The sequence below is a fragment of the Salminus brasiliensis genome, chromosome 23 (genome assembly GCF_030463535.1).
Source record: "Salminus brasiliensis chromosome 23, fSalBra1.hap2, whole genome shotgun sequence".
Taxonomy (NCBI): Eukaryota; Metazoa; Chordata; class Actinopteri; order Characiformes; family Bryconidae; genus Salminus; species Salminus brasiliensis.
The window spans coordinates 4134188-4152177 of NC_132900.1; the positions used below are offsets into that span (position 1 = coordinate 4134188).

Consider the following 17990-nt stretch of genomic DNA (forward strand, 5'->3'; position numbering starts at 1 on the left):
AGTGTGCGCGAGAAAATAATAAAGAGAGCATAAAAAGGGTAAGAATGGGAGAGAGACAGAAAGACAGAATAGGAGAGAGAGAGAGAGAATAAGAATAGATACAGAAGAAACAGGAGAGACCGAAAGAGGGGGGGGGGGGGTAGTTCTGGGATTGCGTGAGGGCTTGGTTTGAAGGTAGTAACAGTTTGGGGTAATTACGAGCATGATGGGACATGACGGAGTGAGAGACGGTGTAGGCCGCTGTAAGCCGCGGATGGGGTGTGTGTTCGGCTTTGATCTCCAGCTCACCACACCCCTCTCAGGAACCTTTCAGTGGCCTCCACAACATCAGCCAACAGGAACGCAGCATGCAGACGTCCCTCCTGTCACTATTACAGTACCGACTGTCTAATAAACATCTGTGCTGACATCTGAATATCTGATCCTCATGTGATCAACACTGGGAGATGGAGATAATCTTACTAAACTCACACCTGAAGAAACGTCCTTAATCATCATTTATCAAATAGAATTAATATAAATGTCATTTTTTCATTGTGAGAAAAAAAGTTACTACTGAAAACATCTTATTTAACCTTCAGACGTTTAGTCTGGTCTGCTCTTGATTGACAGTTGAAGTGAGGGGTGAAGAAGATCACCATGGCCAGATCCAGAGAGCTCTCTGAGGCCTTCAGAAAGAAGGATGGAGATGCAGAGGCGTCTGGGAAAGGGTTTAAAAAGATGGCCGGGTCAGGCCGTCCCAGCAAGTTCAGCCCAAGAGCAGAGCCTCAAGATGAGTCAAGACATCTCCAGCAGTCCCTAAAATGTCATGACATGAGCTCTCACCATAGTTGAATGATGTTAAAGTGCACCATCTACCATGGGAAGAAGTGGAAACCACACTAGTCACAACATTAGTACCGCCTGCCTGATATTGAGAAGGTCCTCCTTGTACCTCCACAAGAGATCTGCCCAGCGAGGCCTATGAAGGTGTCCTGTGGTTTTCAGCTCCAAGGCGTGAGACTTCCCTGGATCACATCAGTAAGCCTTAGGTGCTCATGACCCTGCCGCCGGTTCACTGGTTGTCCTTACTTGAAGCACTTTCGGAAGGTACTGACCTCTGTATACTGGGAACATGCCACAAGACCTGATGACTTGGCCTGGTGATTTGGAGATGTTCTGACCCAGTCTGACCCCTTGACAGGAGCCACTGTAGATAATGTAGATAGTCAGCGTTTGTGGTAATAATGTTATGGCTTATGTTTTATACATATATAAGAGGTCCTCTTCTGCCATGTCAGCATACATTCATACATGCATTCTGTTGGGGCTTAATTTGGTTGGAGGCTGTTTTCAGCTCCCAGGCGACGGTAGGAGGACGAGGGGAGAAGGGCAGTGCTGTTTTTATACACAATGTTCCCCTAAATGAGAGGCTTCTCTGACACGTAGTCCATACTCAAGATGCCGGTACAATCACAGCTCTACTTTTGCGGCCGGCGGCTGCCTGAACAGTTAGCACTTAGCAGTTAGCCCTCGACAAACAGAGACGTGGTTATTCCGCCGGTGGAGCGGCTGTGCGACATGGCTCCACAAAGATCTCTGTCATTTTGCAAAACTTTAATCATCGTCCTGAAAATTACAGTTATGAAAATCACTCCCTTCGCTTAAACAGAGGGCAGAAAATAACCGGCCTCGCTGCAGTCGGGGTTTCAGCAGAACTTCAGACTGTTTATTATCCTCAGACAACAGAGCAGGAAGACGGTTAAAACTGTCTAGGGAGTTAGGGCCGAGATCTTACCAGATATGGCAAGACGGTTTCCCTTTAATTTTACAATCGGACCCTGACGTTTTTGTGAGTGCTGCTGATACGCCTGTGATAAACATCGGAGGTGTGTTAGACATTGTGTAAACTGCAGTCCTATTCATTTGGGACAGTAAAATCAATGGTTTGGACAAGCGCTGTAAAATGAGCTTCGTTCTGCAGTATTCTGCATTTGAAATGGTTTGGATTTCCTAGTGTATACATTTACATCCCCTTTCACAGTTTATAGCAGTTGGCTGGCCAGCCTAAAGGTGCTTCTGATTAGCTGATATGAGAGGAATGGCAAATTAAAGAGAGGTTAAACTGCACTTTTCCATTGTTACGTGGTTTTTACAGTGCTTTCGAAGCAGATTGTTGCTCTCACGCACATAAAAACCCAACTCGTACTTCAAAAATGGCAACTTTACAGGATAAGTATAAAAAAAAAACTTAAGTTAACTTTCAATGGAAGTCAATATATATTCAATATATAAGTTTTAGGTGTAAACCAGTGTAATTTGGGCAGGGGTGGCCAAATGTTTGCACATCTATTTCTATCTATCTCAGTTCAATATATATATATATATATTCAATATGTGCTGATCATCATCTTTATCTAATCCAAATGCTAGGGTGACCATATTTTTATTGTCAATAAGAGGACACTGATATATTGTTTTTGTTATGCAAAAACCTTACAAATCAAAATTTCTGACTATATGAATTATGTTCTTGAAAGTCTGTCCAAATTCTATGATTAATGGACCAATATAAATGGATATGTATGTTATGTATATATATATATATATATATATATATATATATATATATATATATATATATATATATATATATTATAAAACTACAGTGGATACTCGTATGTCCCCAGTGTCTGTGTCCCCATTGACTGATACTATATATCACAGACACTGGGGACACACGGGTATCCACTGTAGTTAGGATGTCGTGGCTGGGAGATTTCCAAGTAGGCCTGAGTTGTAGGGCCTTGGTAGTGTGTGTGTGTTTATGTGTGAGGGTATAAATGCATTTTAAACCATGCAGCTACAATTAATGTTAATATACATTAATACACACACATTTACTCATTTAGTTTTATTAAACCAATAAATAGCCTTAATAGCCTTTACGACCAAATCAGCCCCTTTCAGTTCAACCTACAACTTAACTACTTGATGTATATATATATATATTCAATAAATACATTTATATTGGTCCATTCATCATAGAATTGGTCAGAATTTGAGGAACGACTGTTTTATTCATATTTAAAAGCGTGTATCCCTGTCCAATGAAAAACATGTATCTCCTAAAATGCTCTTAACTTTGAATGGAAGGCATTGTGAAATGTACAGTACACAGATCAGCTACAGGGTTCAAACCATGGAGAACACTAAAAACTGGAAGATGGAGATACATGTTTTTCATTGCACAGCAGCGTTGTTATAACTGCACTAATTACACTTAAAGCCACCCCATACTGGTTGCGGCACACAGTGTCTGAAAATGTTTAAAATAATTGGCTTTAATGGAAGCACACCGGCGGTGGCATTTAGCATCAACATATGCCACCGTTCAGACTTCTGGCTCTGTTCACTTTCTCTCAGCTTTTACTGCTACTTACTGTATTAACTTAAATCAATAAAACCCAAAACGAGACCACAGAAAGTCATAGTAGGTAGCATCTGTCCTCAAACTTGCACAAAGAAAGCTAACACTAAGTCTTTCGGATAAACAGGCAAATGCTAATGGTGTAGTACCTGAGCTAATGTTGCTAGCCCGGCCTGTGAGCTTCTTTCAGCTCGAAAACTGCAACTTTGTGAAGAATTTGATGACACAAAATGTGAATTACTGTGAAAATTTGGCGAGTATAGCATTTATGAATATAGCATATACGAATATAGCGTATAAGAGTATAGCGTATACAAGTATAGTGTATATGAGTATAGCATATACGAATATAGCGTATAAGAGTATAGCGTATACAAGTATAGTGTATATGAGTATAGCATATACGAATATAGCGTATAAGAGTATAGCGTATACAAGTATAGTGTATATGAGTATAGCATATACGAATATAGCGTATAAGAGTATAGCGTATACAAGTATAGTGTATATGAGTATAGCGTATACGAGTATAGTGTATAAGAGTATAGCGTATACAAGTATAGTGTATATGAGTATAGCGTATACGAGTATAGTGTATAAGAGTATAGCGTATACAAGTATAGTGTATATGAGTATAGCATATATGAATATAGCGTATAAGAGTTTAGCATATACAAGTATAGTGTATAGGAGTATAGCGTATACGAGTATAGCATATATGAGTATAGCGTATACGAGTATAGTGTATATGAGTATAGCGTACACGAATATAGCGTATACGAGTATAGTGTATATGAGTATAGCGTATACGAGTATAGCGTATACGAGTATAGCGTATAGGAGTATAGCGTATAGGAGTATAGCGTATACGAGTATAGCGTATATGAGTATAGCATATACGAGTGTAGCGTATAGGAGTATAGCGTATACGAGTATAGTGTATATGAGTATAGTGTATACGAGTACAGCGTATAGGAGTATAGTGTATATGAGTATAGTGTATATGAGTATAGCGTATACGAGTATAGTGTATAGGAGTATAGCGTATACGAGTATAGCGTATATGAGTATAGCGTATACGAGTATAGTGTATATGAGTATAGCGTATACGAGTATAGCATAAAATGAGCTTGAGCCTGATGTTTAGCAGAGCTGTTTCTGTGGCACATTTAATGAAGTATGGGGGTGATTTAGCCCTCCAAAATATTTTTAAGGCAATGTTAGAAAAAAAATATGCATTTGACATATCAGAAAAGTGCTAAATCATCTCATCTTGCTCTTACTTGCTCAGTTTGGCTGGGAATAAGTAACAGGGTTGAGTTTTTCTTAGCATAGATTTAGCAAATGCACAAAATTCACCCCATTTCTGCCTTAATTTAGTCATTAAAAGTCTACAGTAACGATTAAGAGGTCTTTATTATGTGATTTCAGTGGGATCCAAACTTCGCCGCAACTCTGAAATCACTTATCCAGCTATGTGGCACGTCCCTTATGTGGCCGGCCTACAGGCCTACAAATAGTGCTAGCCCAGATCAGCCATACAATCCCCATATGCTACAGTCTAGTGAGTCGGTGTCCTGCCCCTAAAATAAACAGATATTCTAGCCCAAAAAAGAATGACTTACTAATAATATGGAGGGCAACATGCTAACTGGTCCCGACTAGCTTTCAAAACCGAGTCGCAACATTAGCATGAAGCATTCCTTCCTCTATGGATCTGATTTACTAAAGCATTTAGCACAGGAAAACTGTCTCGCTGGAGTTAAATGAGCAGGAGAGAAAGCAGATGCTTAATATTTAACATTCCCCGTCCATTTATCATGCCTGTGAAATTGTATAAGGAAGAACATGAACACAACTCTTCGCTAAACCTGGGCCTTTGAATGGGTATCATGTGTCAGCGGTTGGAGAACCAAGCAGCAGGCGACTAAGTGCTTCCTGTCTGTCAGCAAGGTTTGTGTAAGAGTGCAGGACTCAGGGGCGGCGTGGGGTTGGGGGGGGGACGCCAGAAAATGCTCCACTGCCAAACTGGAACTGGTCTATATTATCATCCCTGCCCCCACTTTTCCGCTCGCCCCCTAAAGCTACCCTAGTGATACCCCCAAGTGCACTTTCCCTATAGCCGTTTAGCGCTGTTTTAGTTATCTGACGACAAACAAATAAAAATACAATAAGATTATACATTTTTTCATTAGATTTCATTCTGAAACTGAAAGCTTAGATTTTCCATGGTCATCCGAATGTAGCGTTAGCATTTCTCCCATACCAGTGCTACTCCAGCTAAGACTACTTTGAGATTTTCTGCATTTTAGGATTTTATGATGTCACAAAAACTGAAAACGTGTACATACTGAATGTCCACCAATCCAGAGTACAGCAGTTTAGCCCCTCCCATTTGTACTGAAGTTGCAAGGAGTGTGTCAGCCTGCACTGCTTTTTGGATGAGGCACTGTGCAAGGCCAGGCGAATCAGAACAGAGCTCATTTACATATATACATATATAAATATATATATATATATATATATATATATATATATATATATATATATATATATAAATGTACAGTCGTAGGGTTGTATAATGTATAAAAATTACAATTTTCTGTTTATAAGCTTCTCAACTTCTCAAATGGACCTGTTTAAACAGCAGGTTATGATGCTTACAGGACCTTGGGTTGTGGGTTTGACCCTTGCTCCAGTCCAGTCACTGTCTGTGTGAGTTTGGCGTGTTGTCTTCATGTCCACATTGGTTTCCTCCCCACCTTATAAAAACAATGCACAATAGGTGAATTTGCTTTGCTATTCATAATTAATAGTAGTGTTTTTATTCAGACATGAATAAATGAATTTATTCAGAAATGTGACGGGGTGGTAAATTTCATCCTAAAATTGCCACATTTTTTTTGATGTGGTCATTTTCCTCACCTAACACACCTGCCTATTAGTTTACTATGGCATTTTCCTTGCATTAATTGTGAAAAAATGTTATTAGAAACAGTTTTCATTATCTCTTTTGCGTGACGGGGTGGTTGGGTTGGACTCGATGGACTAAAACTAGCATAAAAATCATGTGAGGGAATATCTGAACAACAGTAAAAGCAACAGTACATTGTTTAAACACACAACAAGTCAGTGTGACGGGGTGGTAGGTCAATATATATTCCTGGAATTAAAAATACTGGAGCTACTGTCAAGCTATTCCTCCAAACCAGATTTCTTCAGCATCCATGAATTTCTTTCTTAGGCATCCCGCTGGCCCGAGGCCATTTTCCGAAACAGCAGTATGTGTTCCGAATCGAAATTGGGAATGATGTGCCTTCAAACAGAAGATCAGACTGATCTGAGAGCAAATCTACTTGTAGTCTTATTAGGTGACCCCATCTCGTCCTCGTCTCAGTAGCCTAAACCCTGGGTGTCGTTGGCTCAGCTGCTGTGGGTAAGGAGGCTGACCCCGGTGCCCTCGAAGAAGGCGCTCCCCCTGCGCTCCTGCATTAATCCACATTCCTCGCACTCCGAGTTCAAAGTGCACACTCGCTCTGTTGATCAGGCCCTGCACAGGCCTGGGGATTTGAGCTTTAGTGAAGGATGGGTGGAGGAGGCCCTCCCTAAACCCACCAACCCCCACCCCCGCCCCTAAAACACACTTCTCAAACTCTCTGTTCTCACATGACCTACTGAAATAGAGATAATGGCTGAGGGGGAGGTGTGTGTGTGTGTGTGTGTGTGGAAGTGTGTTTTGGAGTGTGCTGGTTACACAGCCTGTCAGGATCGTCGTAATTGTGCTAAAGGGACATCAGTGGGTTTGGTGAAGGTTTTTCTGTTGGGTTTTTTTTTCTCCTTCCAACACCTTGTCTTTGTCTTCAGTCAGACTGGATTTCTTCCAACTTCCAAGTCTCTCATTTAGAGCACTTTGATATTATCTGGCATGTTTGAGCAGGCTCGCCGTTTCACCACACCAATAGCAGAGGGGCTAGACCTTCCTGTACGTTAAAGGAGAAGCTCAGTCAGAAATGCTGAGGTGGCTAACAGTGAAGAAACACAAACGCAATGGTTTATATTTCAGCCCTATATTAACATATACACACTATATGGACAAAAGTATTGGGACACCCGCACAATCATCGTTTCTTCTGATGCTATCCTGCTTACATTGGAGTAACTATATCTACCGTCCAGAGGAGAAGGCTTTCTACTAGATTATGGAGGAGAATTGCTGAAATTGGAGGATTGGAGGCCAAGAGTGTTAGTGAGGTCAGGGTGTCGGATGATCACCACCCCACCTCATCATTCCCAACTCATCCCAAAAGCATTGGAGGAGCTCCAGCATCATCCATCATTCCAGAGAACACAGTTCTTCCACTGAGCAATGAGCTGTGGAGCTTTATACCCCTCTAGCCCACTCCTGGCCTTAGGCCACATGGTTTATGTGCTCCAGAGGGTGCTCCTATTCTATCGGCTGTACTGTTCTTTACAGGGCTTAGACAAGCTGTGTGTGTATGTGTGCAACTCAAAGTGGCTGAATGCATTCATTCGAAGGGGTGTCCACAAACATTTGGACATCTAGGGTTGCTTTCCCAGACAGGGATTAAGCCTGTATTTTCCTTCGAATTGAAACTCTCCACTCCGAATGCGGTGTAGTCCTGGACTAGGCTTAATCCCTATATGGGAAACCAGCCCATAGCCCATTTCAGAGCATGATATGAGAATCCCCAACGTTTTCCCAAACATCGCAGCTCCCAAAAATGGAGAAAATGATGCGGTCCTATTGGGGAAACACTGTATTTGGCTAGTGTCCAGTTGCACACTGGACAAATTCATGCTGGTACATTACAGAGGTCATCCGAGAAGAATCCCAGCAATTCTTCCATCAGACTCAACTTGAAACATGCTGAAGTTTTACAATTACAGCCTAAAGTATGTGTAACAGTGCAGACGGAGGGCCCTGTTATTACTGTCAGAAGAAAATGCCGGCTGTCTTGTTTGCTGCAGTAAAGCCTGCTTTCTACCCCAGAGGCTGGCGGTAACCATCAACCGAGCTGGAGACCAGGGCCTGGGTCACTCTCTAATGCTTTCAGAATGAAGCTCACAGAGGTCAAATGAGACCTCTGAGATAAAGAAGACGTGTTTGGCTCGTTAGCGTCCAGACTGTGATGAACTCAACGACACACAACAGAGAGGATCTCTACTTTTCCACGGTGGAACACTTCCCGGCCATCATGCAAACCGTAGACTTCAGCAAAAGCAGGAGATCAGCAGGCATAGCAGAGCCAGGCCTGTGGCATTAGCAGATTAGCAAAGGGAGTTTATGTCGAGGATCAATTACAGCACCTGTCAGTCTTTTACAGAAACACTCAGCTGCAGCTCTCTTCTGTAAGTGTGTGTGTGTGTGTGTGTGCGCGAGTGTGTGCGTGAGAGTGAGAGACATAAAGAAATTGAGAGTGAGGGAGAAGGACTAACAGATGGCAGGAGATGAAGAGAGATAGAAACAGGGTGTCAAAACGCACCAGTATAATGTGAAGGTGGTGAGAATGTGAGAGCAAGTAATACAGAACGTGAGAGCAAGCATCAGAGAGAATGCGAGTGAAAGCAATAGAGAATGTGAAAGCAACCATTAGAAAGAGAATGTGAGAGTTAGCAAAAGAGATGATAAGAGAATGCGAGAGCAAGTAATGGAGAGAGAACACGAGGGAAAGCAACATTGAGTGTGTGAGAGAGAATGCGAGAGCAAGAGATAGAATGAATGCGAAAGCAAATAATAGAGTGAATGCAACAACAAGCAATGAAGAAAGGAAAATGCGAGAGCAAGCAATGCAGAGAATGCGAGAGCAGGAAATAGAGAGAATGCAAGAGCAGGAAATAGAGAATATGTGACAACAAGGATCACAGAGAGAGAATGCGAGCTCAAGTAATAGAGCGAATGCAAGAACAAGCAATGAAGAAAGGAAATTGCGAGAGCAGGAAAAACAGAGAATGCGAGAGCAGGAAATAGAGAATATGTGACAGCAAGCATCACAGAGAGAGAATGTGAGCTCAAGTAATAGAGCGAATGCAAGAACAAGCAATGAAGAAAGGAAAATGTGAGAGCAAGCAATACAGAGAATGCGAGAGCAGGAAATACAGAGAATGCGAGAGCAAGCAATACAGAGAATGCGAGAGCAAGCAATACAGAGAATGCGAGAGCAGGAAATACAGAGAATGCGAGAGCAGGAAATACAGAGAATGCGAGAGCAAGCAATACAGAGAATGCGAGAGCAGGAAATACAGAGAATGCGAGAGCAGGAAATACAGAGAATGCGAGAGCAGGAAAAACAGAGAATGCGAGAGCAGGAAATACAGAGAATGCGAGAGCAAGCAATACAGAGAATGCGAGAGCAGGAAATACAGAGAATGCGAGAGCAGGAAATACAGAGAATGCGAGAGCAGGAAAAACAGAGAATGCGAGAGCAGGAAATAGAGAATATGTGACAGCAAGCATCACAGAGAGAGAATGTGAGCTCAAGTAATAGAGCGAATGCAAGAACAAGCAATGAAGAAAGGAAAATGTGAGAGCAAGCAATACAGAGAATGCGAGAGCAGGAAATACAGAGAATGCGAGAGCAAGCAATACAGAGAATGCGAGAGCAGGAAATACAGAGAATGCGAGAGCAGGAAATACAGAGAATGCGAGAGCAAGCAATACAGAGAATGCGAGAGCAGGAAATAGAGAATATGTGACAGCAAGCATCGCATTGAGAATGTGAGCTCAAGTAATAGAGTGAATGCAAGAACAAGCAATATAGAAAGGAAAATGCGAGAGCAGGAAAAACAGAGAATGTAACAGGCACAAAGAGAAAGAGTAGTAGAAAGGGAGAGAGTTGGACAGAGATCTGGGAGCTGGTTAAGGAGGAGAGTTTCCAGGCTGAGTCAGTTCAGCAGCTTCTGCGAAACAAGGCATGAACCCAACAGTCCCCTCACCACCACCACTAATAACACCAGTCCCTCAGCCGAGCTGCACCAGAACCATGCGTGTGTCTGTGTTGACATGCCAGCCCAGTCCACCTCACAGCCTCAGAAATCTGTTAGAGCTATGAGGCTATGTAGCTAACACGTGATGGAGACCTAGAAATTGGCATCATGCTAACCACACACCTGCCTCAGACTGTGTGGAGGTGTTCAGTAATCTCTGATTGACTTGCTATGTGGGTTCTGACACGGTCAGTCACTGTTGTCTAAAAAACATGGACTAAAATACTTAGCACTAGCATGCTGCTAAAACAGTAGCATCCACAGCAGCAGCTGTGAAACCTAAGTCTCAGGAATTAGCATCATGCTAGCCACACACCTGCCCAGACTAAGGCTAATAAAACTAACAAATAAGGGACACCTAAATCCCAGGAATTAGCATCATGCTAGCCACACACCTGCCTCAGACTGGCGTATGTGATTTCTGACTCCCTGCTGTTTATAAACATGGACTAAAGTCATTAGCACGATGCTAAATACAGTAGTAGCAGCAGCAGCTGTGCTAAAAGCTTGTATTCTGAGGTACTTTGGTATTTTCCGTGTGTATAGCTGTGTAACGGCGTCAGACACAACATAAGCAAGTCGATTTGAAATTTTGCATAAAGTTAACAAAGTCTGAAAAGTCTGAGGCGAGTTTGCGATGATTTAGCTTTCTGAAAATGAACGCGGCTAAAGAAGCTAAACATGTCTCAGCTGGGTAAATTAAGCTGCGTTCCATCTATCTTACATTTACATTTATGGCATTTAGCTGACGATCTTATCCAGAGCGAATTACAAGGTGACTCGTATTACAGCGTTGGGCCAATGTAGTGTTAGGAGTCTGGCCCAAGGACTCTTATTAGTATAGCACAGCATAGTCACCCAGACTGGGAGTCGAACCCCAGTCTCCCACATAGTGTGGTAGCTTACTGGCCGGTAGTGGTGTTATCTGTTACACCACACCAACCAATCTTGGAAGTCGGATGTCGGAGATGGGAACCACGTCAAACATGGGTTGACTGCGTTCCAGTTAAACCTTCTGATAATTTCATGGTGTTACAAAAACATGTCCAAAAATTAGCACAGTTAGCTGAACACTTTACCAGAGGTTCCCACAACTGGCTTGGCGATCTGTATATGTGTTTCATGGCCAATCTAACCAAAATATGTCCCAAAATATGGTGCATTTTATGATATTTTACAGTTGGACAGTACTGAGTACGACGGATTTCGTAACATGCGAATTGACAGAAGTGCTAATAAACAGCTAGGCATTATACGGGGCATTATATGACTTTCCAAGTAAGAAATCCGACTTGGGGACCTTCCAGTGGAAATGTCCTACTTGTAACTCTGTAAAAAAATCTGATATCCGAGTTCAAATGGAACACAGCATTACGTTTTTTTGTACGTTAAAAAATAAACAGACAACACGTTTCTGATTTCTTATCAGACATGTAATATTTACACGAGGAAATCTTTACAGGGAGGACAATCAGTCAACAGGTATGTCCACTTGTTCATCCAGTAGCCACGTCCCTCTTGTAAAGTCTGTAGAAATGTGCTTCTCTAGACAAAAACTAAAGCAATTCAACCAGTTTCTTTATACAAAAGTGCAAATTGGTTAAAAAACGTCTCTTTTTTGTTTCTTTCGTTTGTTTCGTTTGTTTGTTTGGGATCCTTCAGTCATTACAGAGTACCAGTCTGAACGTCCACCTCTGCTAACTTCCAATTCAAGTAAAGTGCTTCTACAGCAGCAGCCAGATGGTCGAGGTGTTTTCAAGTGTCTTTCCTCCTCCTGTGTTCTGCAGTCTGTTCTTTAAATTTTTTTTAAAATAGCCGTAGCTGAACGAGTCGCAAGGAGTCCAAAAAAAAAAAAAAAAAAAAAACCCAATCAAACTCAAACCCCCCCCTAAAAAATCCCATCAGACGAACTCCAGCTTGCCTCGGCCACCGTACCTCCCCCAGTGGACGAGGGACAGAAGTCTCTGACCGCTCAGGTCCGACTGCCTGATCTTGTCGCAGGTCAGGCAGCAGTTTTCGTGGCCGCCCAGCGGCACCATGCACTCCAAGTCCAGCTTGGCGGCGCTGCGGCCTTTGGCCAATTGCTGCCCATGTAGGCTGTACTGCAGGCGGGACAGCATCTCGCTGCGTTGCTGCCTCAGCCGCCGGCTCTCGCTGCGCAGCATCCGCACGGCCAGCATGACCAGGAGGACCAGGATAAGGCCGCCCGCGATGGGCACGGCGATGACGGCTGCCCGGAACCAGACCTCCTTGGCTGAGGGGATTTCCTGGACCCGGGCCACCAGGTGACGCCCGTTTTCGGCCTGTGGACGGCCCCTGCGGTCTGCGGAGGAAGGAGGAACGTTATCTTGGTTGAAGGTTGAAGTTTGGCTTCTTAAGCTTATACCCCACTATATATAGACACACTCCTGCTGGGAACTGTGCGTTATGCCTAGTTGGAAACCCTGTAAGCAGTGGTATTTGACGGTATTTGACAACTCATCACAGTCTGATGTGAGCGTGTGATGGTGTCGGTGTGCAGTTCTCCTTAGTGCTAAGCTACATTAGCTTTGTAGCTCCAGTGCAAAGCTAAATAAGCAAACTCTGGACACCAAATGTGTCCAGAGCTGCCTGATTTACAACAGCTGCAGTAGAACAGAAACTGTAAATGTCTGAAAACGTCCAAGATGCATTTAAATCAGATTCAAATCCGATCTCTTTAGGAGACTTTAGGGGGTGGTCTGATCTCAGATGCATTTAAGCCACATGTTATAGCAGCGTAAACACATCCGTCTCTCCACAGCTAGGTTCAGACGGCAGGCGAATCGGATTTGTTTCTCAAATCAGATCTGGTAAGATGACTGTCTGCACTGTTATTTGCAAGTGATTAGATTGGATTTGCTTGCTTGGATATCGTGAGCCTATCTGCATGGGTTGCTGTGGCGTTGGTGCTAACGTGCTGAGTTCATATGTGAACGCACTCTGGATAGGAAGTGATGCAAAAGATTGTCCAGAGTGTCCAGAGTGATCAGACTGAGACACATCTGTACAAATCTGATTGATCTGATCCGTCCCACACAGCCAATCAGAGCATCACTGTATTCTGTACAGGAGAGGATCTGAATAGTAGTTTATAAGAATCTGTAGCTACTGATGTGTTTAGTTTGTAATTACATGTATCATGATAAATATTGTGTATCGTGAAAATGCTTTTAAATATCATGATATAGTATGTTTAACATATCGCCCAGCCCTATAATTCAACATCTGGTCTGAAGTGACCGGTTTTTAACAGGGATTTCTTTACAGTGGTGGTGAATGGAATAGATATAGCCACTTTAGGTACTATTCAACCCCACCAGTGAACCTACACGTGTCCTCTGAGTTTTATATGTGATGTTACTGATGTTAAAATAGTGGAAATCTGAAGAATTACGTTTCCTGTGGGGACTACTTTGCCTGATAATGCCCTGCTTGTATCCCTCCGCCATGAATGTGTCTTAATAAAGATCTTTCAGGCCAAGCATTTTCTCAGAACTACAATATAACAAAGTACCGAGCACCAGGCAGCGTATTCATAATCATTTCATATAACAGTAATAATAGATATAATAGAGCCATTGGTTCTATTCACCACCACTGTGGGCACCTTCATCCCAGTTCCCTCCACCTCTTATGCTCTGCTTTCCCAGAAGTGCACCTCTGTCTACCAGAACCCCATCATTCGAACCCGTATAACGTGTATAATTTCTTTAAATTACAGGATGATTAGAAACATGCACGTACCCAGGCTCCCCCCCCTGCTGTAGGTGAGCTCCTGCAGGCCTCTGTAATTGCACATGTCTTCATGACAGCACTCCAGGGCGGCAGGCCCGTCGTAGGTGGACTCTGAACGGCACACGCTCCCCGAGTTCAGCAGAGGGTCGTGACAGCCATGAGAGAGGGGGGATTTGGTGCTTTGGGGGTCCAGGATGCGGGTGAAGCAGGCGTTGAGCTCTGACTTACACATGTAACCTGTAGCCACGCAGTGAGGAGCGTCACAGTAACACCTTATTTCTCCTAGGAGGGAAAAAAACAGGCCTTTCCCTCAGAACTGAATGGATGACATGAAGAACACACCAGACCTTCACAAACGACGAGTCAGCATGAAGGCAGTTCGCAGTGAGGACAGTAATGCATGAGTATTTGTAGGCTGTTCATTAGCCTTTACATCTAAAGTTAGATCTAACAATGATTACTATGATTATAATATGAGACTCTTTTACCTAACATATTACATTAGTATATAGTATATAAATATGTTTGGACGCCCCTGGTCAAATTACATATTGCTGATAGACATTAAAGACACTAATATATACACAGTGTGTGAGAGTGTATATATATTCAATATATGTTAAAAATCTATCAATATGTAATTTGACAAGGGGTAGCCAAACATATTTATACATATACACATTTACCTCTCTCTCTCTCTCTCTCATATATATATATATATATATATATATATATATAAATAAAATGTATATGGAAAACAATCATATGTGTATACAGTGAGTATACACACAATGTGATAGTATACACATATATGATTCTTCTCTTCTTTCTATCATATATACATACATATATATATATATATATATATATATATATATATATATATACACATACACACATCATATATATATATATATATATATATATATATATATATATATATATATATATATATATATACACACACACACACACACACACACAACACAACAGCATGCTTTTATGAGTATATCTGTGATATCAGCAGTCCATAATAAACAGTGATATAGTAGGAAACAATGAATAATAATTACTGTACTGTAATTACCTGGTATGGGAGAGTATTTGGATAGCAGTTTTTAACTGCAGCTACTGCATGACAAAATATCGCGATTCATACTGTGTATCGTGAAAATATCAAAATGTCTGTTAAATATACTATTATTAGTAGTAGTAATATTTACCATATTGCTCAGCCCTATATTACATATATAGTCTATGTCTTTATGCAAACGTTAGGAACCCCTGGGCTAACTGGCCTACCTGTTATTTTCTAATATGTATATATTATATAGTATATATATTTACATATCAAATGTATATAACAGTAAAGGGTATACAATGTCTATAACTTTATATAGTGTTGATGTGCATGTCTATACACACACACACACACACACTCACACACACAGACATGCACATCAAAACTATATAAAGTTATATACATTGTATACCCTTTACTGTTATATACATTTGATATATATATATATATATATATATATATATATATATATATATATATATATATATATATATATATATGCATGTGTAAGTATGTGATATATATCATACATACACATATACAGACATGCACATTAACACATTGTGTGTATATTATATATATATATATGTATATATATATATATATATATATATATAGCTATATATTGGTTATTTACATGCTATACATTTGGCTGTTCCTCCAATAAGCCACTTCAGACACTCCTCTTCTGTAGATCAGTGATCTGGTTGATCACACACAGCTCCCTCACCTCTCGTCAGGAGCACAGCCATGGCACAAAGCTCCAGCTGCAGCCAAATATGAACGAGGCTGGGATGCCGCTCCATTTGTGTCCCTTTGTTTGTTTTGGGAAAGACTGGATCAGCTTATCCTGGACAGAAACGGCTCCGCCAAACCCAGGAGGTCCTTCAGACTGCAGCCCGGCACATCCGTCACCATCCTCCCCGCGAGTCACATCGCCAGGAGCTCGAGGCAGCTACGCTGCAACCTTCTGCCCAAACGTGGGGAAACGGCACACAGGCGTGACTCTGCAGCCCTGAGCGGACTCATACATCCACGGGAGAACTTCTTCACAACCCCGCCAGCCGTCCTCCCTCCGCCGCCCCGCTGTAGCTCCGGAGAAAGCCTCTAGCACTGAAGGGCTACAGCCCTGCCTGCAGCCCCGCAGCCCCCGCAGGCTCCGCCCACAGGCGCGCTCATTGGCTCAGTGTCTCCTCATTTGCGTATGACGACGGGAACGGCCCGCCCCTCGGCTCATTGATAAAATGACGGGGCTGCTTCTCAGACAGGGTTCCTCAGTGTTCCTGAGTTGGTGGTGTTGAGGAACAGCCTCTGTGAAGCTGAGGGGTACTGTAGCCCAGTGTGGAGGATCTCACACGGCTTTATGAAGATGATAAATGTATAAAACAAAGAAATAAATATTAGCTGCATGTAGATCCAGGAGGACGTTTCTAGAGGATCCTGGTTCACCCTTCAGAGCCATGGGTGTCATATTTGATATATAGTTTTTCTGAAAGCTTGGTTACATCAGTGTGATAATCATACACACACATACATACACACATACACACATACATATATATATATATACACACACACACACACACACACACACACACACACACACACACACACATACATGCACACATACATTGTATATACACACATACACACACACACATATATATATATATATATATATACACATATACACACACATACATACATATTAATATTATATACACACACATGCACACATACATTGTATATACACACACACACATATATATACATATATAATTTATGTAGTATATATATATATATACATACATATAATATATATAGTTAATGTGTATATATACACTACATACATTATACACATTATATATATGTGTGTGTGTGTATAATGTATGTACTATATATATTATATAACACCCACACCCACCCACCCACCCACACACACCATTTAATGCATGAAAAATATTAAATATTTAAAAATCTGCTCCCTGGTGGACTATCTGTGCACTGCATGAACAACAAAAAAATCCAGATTTTAAAGTTTTTAATTATTTGAATGATCTGAAAAATAATTATTAGCAATTTTTGTGCTCTATGGCCATGTATTAAGCTGTACGGTTAAAAGTCCTATACTTATATTTATCACAATGGTGGGCAGCCAACTTCAGCACCCGGGGAGCATAGAGGGTGAAGGGCCTTGTCAAGAGCCAAACAGTGGCAGCAAACCCACAACCCTGTCATCAACAGCCCAGAGCTCTAACCACTGAGCCACCTATGGGGCAGTTTCCCAGACAGAGATCAGGTCTAGTCCTGAACTACACATAATTCTGACTAGAGATTCTCCACTGAAAGGAACATGAACTAGTCATGGACTAGGCTTGACTCCCCTCTATGCAAGAAACTGACCAGCTTTCCAGAAAGGATTTAAGCCTAGTCCTGAAGTAAATTTTACTTTCAATGGAAAATTGCTATTCAGAATGCTCTGTGGTACAAGACTAGACTTAATCCGTGTCTGGGAAACCCTATAGGCCCTATAGGTGTTAGTGTTAGCTGTGTATGCATCACATCTAATTCAAAATAAAAGTCATGAAAATGCAACATGCTAAACTGTTTTTTGGTGATAATTGGTCAGGTGGTCAAATAAACACTCCAGTATTAAATAATCTGAATTTCCTGGCAATTATTGGATGGTTTAGGCTGTAAAGGGGTCGAGTCAGGCAGATACTTTAAATGAAGTCTAAA

General features: G+C 41.7%; 1 protein-coding gene across 2 annotated transcripts; it reads right to left on the reverse strand.

Moving 5' to 3' along the window:
- Positions 1 to 11868: 11868 nt before the first annotated feature.
- Positions 11869 to 16636, reverse strand: bambib (BMP and activin membrane-bound inhibitor homolog (Xenopus laevis) b). Of its 2 annotated transcripts, none has more exons than XM_072668881.1 (3): positions 15982 to 16636; positions 14180 to 14452; positions 11869 to 12737 (listed from the first exon to the last, which is right to left on the reverse strand). In XM_072668881.1, the coding sequence occupies exons 1-3, from the start codon at positions 16055 to 16057 to the stop codon at positions 12316 to 12318; spliced, it is 771 nt and encodes a 256-aa protein (XP_072524982.1). In that variant the 5' UTR covers positions 16058 to 16636; the 3' UTR covers positions 11869 to 12315. The 2 variants fall into 2 exon arrangements, with proteins under 2 accessions (XP_072524982.1, XP_072524983.1); XM_072668882.1 differs by having other exon boundaries at positions 15889 to 16073.
- Positions 16637 to 17990: the final 1354 nt, after the last annotated feature.

Excerpts from the sequence above, each read along its gene's own strand:
- bambib (XM_072668881.1), bottom strand. The coding sequence starts at position 16,057 with ATGGAGCGGCATCCCAGCCTCGTTCATATTTGGCTGCAGCTGGAGCTT. Across the intron at positions 14,453-15,981 it reads GGCTGTGCTCCTGACGAGAG|GAGAAATAAGGTGTTACTGT; the intron begins GTGAGGGAGCTG and ends TTTCCCTCCTAG. Across the intron at positions 12,738-14,179 it reads CAGCAGGGGGGGGAGCCTGG|ACCGCAGGGGCCGTCCACAG; the intron begins GTACGTGCATGT and ends CTTCCTCCGCAG.